The sequence below is a fragment of the Ranitomeya variabilis genome, chromosome 2 (assembly GCF_051348905.1).
Source record: "Ranitomeya variabilis isolate aRanVar5 chromosome 2, aRanVar5.hap1, whole genome shotgun sequence".
In the NCBI taxonomy this organism is placed as follows: domain Eukaryota; kingdom Metazoa; phylum Chordata; class Amphibia; order Anura; family Dendrobatidae; genus Ranitomeya; species Ranitomeya variabilis.
Genome location: NC_135233.1, coordinates 877,408,814 through 877,417,920, shown reverse-complemented (window position 1 = coordinate 877,417,920; position 9,107 = coordinate 877,408,814). Strand labels below are relative to the sequence as shown.

At 48.2% G+C, this 9,107-nt stretch overlaps 1 protein-coding gene across 1 annotated transcript in view; it reads left to right on the top strand.

The window, feature by feature from the left end:
• Positions 1 to 218: 218 nt before the first annotated feature.
• Positions 219 to 9,107, top strand: part of LOC143803988 (putative cation-transporting ATPase 13A4) — a 219,379-nt gene continuing 210,490 nt past the window's right edge. Inside the window, exon 1 of the mRNA XM_077281738.1 lies at positions 219 to 536. Within this exon, the coding sequence (XP_077137853.1) occupies positions 219 to 536 (318 nt within the window). The remainder of the gene's footprint in view (positions 537 to 9,107) is intronic.

Below are 9,107 nucleotides of genomic sequence, written 5' to 3'. Positions count from 1 at the left end.
TACAAAATATCTTTAACTTAAAAGTAGAATAAGAGAGTGTGAATAGGGTTGTTGGGCTCATTTCTGCATTAATTGAGATGCACAATTCAGCGTTAGTATGCAATGTATAATACAGTGTGGTTTCTATAGCAGGTTTAGTTTTTAAAAAGATATAATATATCATGTAATTATTGTTTAATTTATCATACCAACCATCTCTTAGTAGTGTCCATATAGACATGTACAAATATCAACTAGAAAAACATTGTGCCATAAGAAGTTTGAGATTAAAAAAGTGCCTTATGTTAAGAACTTTGCCTAAAAAGAGAAGATATTTGGTGAAACCTATTGACATCCAGTCCTATTGTTTCTTTAATTTCCAGGAGCTGTTTGGATACAGAACAATGATGTGGAAACAAGCACTTTGCATTATTGGGTACATTCTTTCCCTAGGATTTCTTCTACTCCTTTTTTATTGGAAACCAGAATGGGACGTCTGGTGTCAATGTGCTCCATGTGCCCTTGAGAAAGCTAGTGTTATTTTACTGAGAACCACGGTGTGTATTTATTGCTTTTTCTTTTGTTTTCTTGGACAATGACACTGTGTACTTATTTAAATACTGTTGTTCGTTGACTGTGTACCAACAATGAAACCTGTTTTTCCAATTTCTTTGTCCTTTTTCAATAATAAAACCTGGGGTCTACTGGATACAGTTTCTTCTTGTGAGAAGTTGTCATAGGCCAGGCAAGACTTCCTGGTAAATTAGTTCTCCTCTAAAGGGAATAAACCTAGCTCACTAATGCTATCCATTGGGGAGAACAACTCCATACATCAATATCTGATATTTTAAAAAGATAGGTAGGTTATTTTTTTTTCTTTAAGAACCCAACATTGCTTTAAATATTGTCTAGGGCCACAAAAAAAAGGATGTAGTATATCTGTCTACTGCCTAAAAAGAGAGGCCCCCAAAGATGCCATAAAAATATGGGATCAGTGGTCTTCCTTTTCAGAAGTTAGGGTGCTCCCAGCATCCATTTGCCCTACCTCCCTAGTGAAAATAGGAGCTAAATATAAACTGACTCTCTTTCAGGAGGAGGAGAGCTAGGTGTTTCAAGGGTGAAGAAGAACCTGATGGCCACACATTTCCCTCTTATGCCAATCAGGGAACTCATAGTGGAACTGTACCCTGAAAAGTCCTTGTGAAAAGGTTTCAAACAGTTTTACAGTTAAGGTTTTACAGTTGATATCTTACTGTACCATCAACTGGTAAATTAAATTTAAAAATTCCCCATTTTAGACAAAAGGCTTGAAAAAAGGATGTGTTCTTCAAAGAATGAAAGTGAAGTGCATGCAAATCTGCTAATAAGTCAAGTGGGGTCTCACACTTAGTGAGTTAAGGCACCCCAGGGTCCTCACTCTTGGGGCATGTCTGTACCTTGGGCTCTTAAACTGCTCTGGACATGGCTTCAATTCTGGAGGTGGGAATCACCTGTCCATATAGCTTTATAAGCAGAGGCATAGCTAGGGTTTTGGTTCGGGGGGCAAAACTTCTCCGTGGGCCCCTAACCAGGTAACCTTGATTACAACTGGGTGACGCACCCTAATAGTGGAGGAGAACCTCAGCAGATGACTGCCCTGTTGCTGAAAAAATCTCTATATAAAGACCAACATGGATATTACCCCCATACGGTCAGTGGTAGATACCAGCCCTGCAGAACATACAGTGGGAAAAAAGGTTGTGGACAGGTGTCTTTTATACTGATAACAAGTTCAAACAGGTGCCATTACTACAGGTAATAAGTGGAGGACAGAGGAGCCTCTTAAAGAAGTAGAAGTTACAAGTCTGTGAGATCTAGAAATCTTGCATGTTTTTACGTGACCACATACTTATTTTCCACCATAATTTGCAGAATAAGTCTTGCCAAGTCAGACAAGGTGATTTTCTGGATTTTTTTTCTCATTTTGACTCTTATAGTTGTGGTCTACCTATAATGTCAATTACAGGCCTCTCTCATCTTGTTAAGTGGGAGAACTTGCACAATTGGTGGCTAACTAAATATTATTTTCCCACCTTATAAGAGATTATCCCACAGTTACAGATAATGATTTACAGTTGATGTTGTTTCTGATGGAGTCATTCACTTTTCACGTCTCTTCCATCGGGCCCAGACTGACATGACAACTTCTTCCAGCCAAAACTCTGCAGCAGAGAATACAACAGACACATTTCACATCTCACATTTTCAGCACTGTCCCCAATGGGACTATTCCCATCTTGCACAAACTCCTTATCCTGCCTATACCCCAATACTGAGCCGCTGCTGCAATGTGTGTCCCTATTACTGCACCTGCTGTGTGGTTCTCTGTGCCCTCTAAATTCTAAAGCAACCTTCTAGAATACAGTAATGCAGGGTGAATGTGCCCTAGAAAACAGTGCCTACATTTTGTCCTCTAAAAAGTAATATTGCCCTATGTGTGCCCCTTTGACAGTCACAGTAACCTGAGTTCCCCTATAACAATAAGGGCCCACTTTACATTTAATAATGTCCCGAGTCTCCACCCTGCACAGTTCCCCTATACACAGTATGATGCTCTCTTATACACAGTATAATGCCCCCTCACTGTATATATGCTGATCCCTTAATATCCCCCAAACTATTTAATGGCTCCAACACTGTATGATGGCCCTATCACTGTAATCTCCACACTGTATGATGGCCTCCTAGCCTCCATATTGCATAATACACCAGATAGTCCTAATAGTATAATGCACTCCCATATAGTCCTCAATATAGTATAATGTACCCCCCATAGTCCTCAATATAGTATTATGCACTCTCCATAGGCAGACACTATATTGTATAATGCATTCCCCATAGGTATATAGTATAATGCACTCCACATAGGCCTCCATACAGTATAATGCCCTCCCCATACGTCTCCATATAGTATAATGCACTCCCTATAGGTCTCCATATAGTATAATGCACTTCCCATAGGTCTCCATATAGTATACTGCACTCCCCATAGGCAGACTCTATAGTATAATGCACTCCCCATAGTCAGAGTCTATAGTATAATGCACTCCCCATAGGCAGACTCTGTAATATAATGCACCTCCCATATACAGACTCTATAGTATAATGCAGCCCCTAATATAATGCACCCACATAGGCAGCCTCTATAGGCAGCCTCTATAATATAATGAAACCCCATAGGCAGCCTCTATAGTATAATGCACCCACATAGGCAGCCTCTATAGCATAATGCAGCCCCATAGGCAGCCTCTATAGTATAACACACCCCACCGGCAGCCTCTATATTATAATGCACCCCCATAGGCAGCCTCTTTATTATAATGCAACACCATAGGCAGTCTCTATATTATAATGCACTCCCATAGGCAGCCTCTGTATGAAAATGCACCCCCATAGGCAGCCTCTGTATTATAATGCACCCCCATAGGTAGCCTCTAGCTTATAATGCAGCCCCCTTAAAAAAATAAATAAATACTCACCTCTCTTTCTCCTGGTTGCTGGGCTTCTCTGAGCTCCCGCTCATCTCCGGACCATGGGCGCTGAGTGGTGACATCATTGCGCCCACTGTCAGTGTTGGCGGCAGTGACGTCAGACGCTGACAGGGGGATGATGGGAGAGGGATCATAAAACTCCTTTCATAAATGTGGTCAGCTGTATCGGCATCTAGCCGATACAATTGAACCTGCGATGATGGGCACACTGCTGGCACCGGGCCCCCCACCACCTGTTCAGGGACTCTCCCTTTTCTGCTGCAGAATGTAACTGTATCGGCACGATGTGCAGGCTGATACAGTTACAGTAGTGTAGCTCTGGGTGGGCCCCCTCTTCCCCCCAGTAGCTACGCTACTGTTTATAAGTCACCTAGCGTACATCCTAAAACTTCCACCTAGTGTGCATTTGTGTGTGCCATAGCATCAGTAGGCCAGGCCAAATCCACAGAAAGAATCAAACACTGCACTTGACCTTTGTTATACACATACTGTATTTGGAGAGCTTCAGTAGATCCAGTGAATTTACCCTTCTAGTAACCCCTGCAACGTGCAATTTGCAGCCTTTAACAAAAGCTTCATTTTACTGGATGTGTTGTGCCACTCTCGATATTTGTTGAGAGTTGGTGACTGTTTGATCAAGTCCTTAAAAAGTGTGCACCCCCTCTTTCAAATTGCCAGTGCTGATGCCTTTCATTTAATAGCCATTGTTAAAAGTTCTTGCCCCTTTTCAGTGCAAAACAGGGTAATCTTTTGCTGTACAAAAAGGCCTTTCTGGGAGGTTTAGATCATAAAGTGCTGTTTGTCTTTATGGAGCCCTCAAAGCTTACACAGAGTTATGTTTAAAGCACACAATATTTTCTGGGAGAAAGGTATGCAAGTTTGTTTTCTTACAAGAGAAACAAAGCTCTCTAGTGCCACCCACTGGAGGTAGCTTACCTGTGAGTCAATATCAAACTCTCTAAAGAAACACCCCACTCAAAGTTTTTATTCTTTTAATATATTGCAATAACCATATCACATAGCACTGTGCATGTACAATTTCTCATTTTGCCTTTCTGCCCAGCTAATTCTTCTCTTTTCTCTGCTCATTGCAGAAACAGAATGTCTCTTGTTCCTGCATTTATCATTCCACTTTTCAGCTCCTGAACCAGTTGCTCCCACCTTTCTCCTTCCAAGGACTTTTGCAGTGACTCATGAGTCATACAGGGAAAATTGACTTCCTGTTTCTACATAGAGTTTAGAAGGATTCAGCTAGTCAGTCTTTAGTCATGTAATGTTACAAACATAACAGGCAAAGAATTAGCTGGGTAGAAGGGAAAAATTAAGAATTGCAAGTACACAGTGCTATATAATATGATGACTGCAAGATATTAAGAAGATGCAAAATTTTGAGGGGAGGAGGAGTGCTTCTCTAGGGAGCATTATCACATGATGGATAATTGTTGGCTAATCAATGATCTTTCCTGACTCTCCCATACACAGTGTTTGTGTTCCTGTATTCTCTTTGAGACAATTGCTGCCAAACTCCTCTGGCAGATGTTTATCTCTGAGGTGAACAAAAGGATCAGTTTTTGAAAATTCAACCGGCTGTTTCCTTCTTTCCTCCAACATCACTTTCTAGGCGAAAGCTATGAGGCCCCCATACACATTAGACAGTAGACCAAACCTGACAATATTGGTTACTTTCGTACTATTGTACATGGTGGGATTTAGCCGAATTGGGTCATATATATATATATATATATATATATATATATATATATATATATATTCTAATATATATATATATATATATATATATATATATATCTATAATATAACGCTGGGAGCGTCACTCTGTCCGAAGCCTTTATAGACTGCGCAAGCGCAAGCGCCGGCGCAGTCTGGACCCCAACAGAGCGACGCTCCCAGGAGATTGCGGTATGCGTAAGCGCTGAACGCACACCGCGATCTCCAACGGACGAAGCAGGGACGAGCCAGGAGGCGGAGGGTGAGTATACTTACCTGTCCCGTTCCACCGACGCGCTTCCGGGCCGTGACTGTCCCCCTGCTCCCGGAATCGGCGCCTGCGCAGTCCGCGCTTTCCGGCGCCATTTTCTTGAAGACACATTGCAGTGTCTTCAAGAAAATGGCGCCGGATAGCGCGGACTGCGCAGGCGCCGACTCCGGGAGCAGGACCAAGAGAATGGCCGCACCCAGCACAGCCGCCGCACCCAGCACAGGCGCCGCACCCAGCACAGGCGCCGCACCCAGCACAGCCACGCACAGCCGCCCACAGCCACGCACAGCCGCCGCACCCAGCACAGCCGCCCACAGCCACACACAGCCGCCCACAGCCACGCACAGCCGCCCATAGCCACGCACAGCCGCCGCACCCAGCACAGCCGACCACAGCCGCCCACAGCCACGCACAGCCGCCCATAGGCACGCACAGCCGCCCACAGCCACGCACAGCCGCCACACCCAGCACAGCCGCCCACAGCCACGCACAGCCGCCGCACCCAGCACAGCCGCCCACAGCCACGCACAGCCGCCCACAGCCACGCACAGCCGCCCACAGCTGCCGCACCCAGCACAGCCGCTGCACCCAGCACAGCCGCCCACAGCCACGCACAGCCGCCCATAGCCACGCACAGCCGCCCACAGCCACGCACAGCCGCCCACAGCCACGCACAGCCGCTGCACCCAGCACAGCCGCCCACAGCCACGCACAGCCGCCGCACCCAGCACAGCCGCCGCACCCAGCACAGCCGCCGCACCCAGCACAGCCGCCCACAGCTACGCACAGCCGCCGCACCCAGCACAGCCACGCACAGCCGCCGCACCCAGCACAGCCGCCGCACCCAGCACAGCCGCCGCACCCAGCACAGCCGCCCACAGCCACGCACAGCCACGCACAGCCGCCGCACCCAGCACAGCCGCCACACCCAGCACAGCCGCCCACAGCCACGCACAGCCGTCGCACCCAGCACAGCCGCCGCACCCAGCACAGCCGCCCACATCCACGCACAGCCGCCCACAGTCACACACAGCCGCCGCACCCAGCACAGCCGCCGCACCCAGCACAGCCCCCGCACCCAGCACAGCCGCCGCACCCAGCACAGCCGCCGCACCCAGCACAGCCGCCCACAGCCACGCACAGCCGCCTACAGACACACACAGCCGCCGCACTCAGCACAGCCACCCACAGCCGCTGCACCCAGCACAGCCGCCGCACCCAGCACAGCCACGCACAGCCGCCCACAGCCACGCACAGACGCCCACAGCCACGCACAGCCGCCGCACCCAGCACAGCCACCGCACCCAGCACAGCCGTCCACAGCCGCCGCACCCAGCACAGCCGCCGCACCCAGCACAGCCGCCGCACCCAGCACAGCCACCCACAGCCGCCTCACCCAGCACAGCCGCCGCACCCAGCACAGCCACGCACAGCCGCCCACAGCCGCTGCACCCAGCACAGCCACCGCACCCAGCACAGCCGTCCACAGCCGCCGCACCCAGCACAGCCGCCCGCACCCAGCACAGCCGCGTCACATACAGCCGCCCGCACCCAGCACAGCCGCGTCACATGCAGCCGCCCGCACTCAGCACAGCCGCCCGCACTCAGCACAGCCGCCCGCACTCAGCACAGCCGCCCGCACTCAGCACAGCCGCCCGCACTGATGGGGGCGCAGGATGGAGCAGCACGTGATAGGATGGGGGCGCAGGATGGGAGCACATGACAAGATGGGGATGCAGGATGGAGCAGCACATGACACGGTGGAGCAGCACATGACAGGATGGGGGCGCAGGATGGAGCAGCACATGACACGGTGGAGCAGCACATGACAGGATGGGGGCGCAGGATGGAGCAGCACATGACACGGTGGAGCAGCACATGACAGGATGGGGATGCAGGATGGAGCAGCACATGACACGGTGGAGCAGCACATGACAGGATGGGGGCGCAGGATGGAGCAGCACATGACACGGTGGAGCAGCACATGACAGGATGGGGGCGCAGGATGCAGCAACACATGACACGGTGGAGCAGCACATGACAGGATGGGGATGCAGGATGGAGCAGCACATGACACGGTGGAGCAGCACATGACAGGATGGGGGCGCAGGATGGAGCAGCACATGACAGGATGGGAGCAGCACATACCAGGATGGAGACCATATACCAATATAAATGCTCGCCACCCGGGCGTAGAAGGGGTTCAATAGCTAGTATATACAGTTAGGTCCATATATATTTGGACAGAGACAACATTTTTCTCATTTTGGTTATAGACATTACCACAATTTAATTTTAAACAAAACAATTCAGATGCAGTTGAAGTTCAGACTTTTAGCTTTCATTTGAGGGTATCCATATTAAAATTGGATGAAGGGTTTAGGAGTTTCAGCTCCTTAACATGTGCCACCCTGTTTTTAAAGGGACCAAAAGTAATTGGACAGATTCAATAATTTTAAATAAAATGTTCATTTCTAGTACTTGGTTGAAAACACTTTGTTGGCAATGACTGCATGAAGTCTTGAACTCATGGACATCACCAGACGCTGTGTTTCCTCCTTTTTGATGCTCTGCCAGGCCTTCACTGCGGTGGTTTTCAGTTGCTGTTTGTTTGTGGGCCTTTCTGTCTGAAGTTTAGTCTTTAACAAGTGAAATGCATGCTCAATTGGGTTGAGATCAGGTGACTGACTTGGCCATTCAAGAATATTCCACTTCTTTGCTTTAATAGACTCCTGGGTTGCTTTGGCTTCATGTTTTGGGCCATTGTCCATCTGTAGTATGAAACGAGGACCAATCAGTTTTGCTGCATTTGGCTGGATCTGAGCACACAGTATGGCTCTGAATACCTCAGAATTCATTTGGCTGCTTCTGTCCTGTGTCACATCATCAATAAACACTAGTGACCCAGTGCCACTGGCAGCCATGCATGCCCAAGCCATCACACCATGCCTCCGCCGTGTTTTACAGATGATGTGGTATGCTTTGGATCATGAGCTGTACCACGCCTTCAACATACTTTTCTCTTTCCATCATTCTGGTAGAGGTTGATCTTGGTTTCATCTGTCCAAAGAATGTTCTTCCTGAACTGTGCTGGCTTTTTTAGATGTTTTTTAGCAAAGTCCAGTCTAGCCTTTTTATTCTTGACACTTATGAGTGGCTTGCACCGTGCAGTGAACCCTCTGTATTTACTTTCATGCAGTCTTCTCTTTATGATAGATTTGGATATTGATACGCCGAGCTCCGGGAGAGTGTTGGTCACTTGGTTGGCTGTTGTGAAGGGGTTTCTCTTCACCATGGAGATTATTCTGCGATCACCCACCACTGTTGTCTTCCATGGGCGCCCAGGTCTTTTTGCATTGATGAGATCACCAGTGCTTTCTTTCCTTCTCAGGATGTACCAAACTGTACATTTTGCCACTCCTAATATTGTAGCAATTTCTCGGATGGGTTTTTTCTCTGTTTTCACAGCTTAAGAATGGCTTGTTTCACCTTCATGGAAAGCACTTTTGACCGCATGTTTACTTCATAGGAAAACCTTCCAAATGCAAGCACCACACCTCAAATCAACTCCAGGCCTTTTATCTGCTTAGTTGAGAATG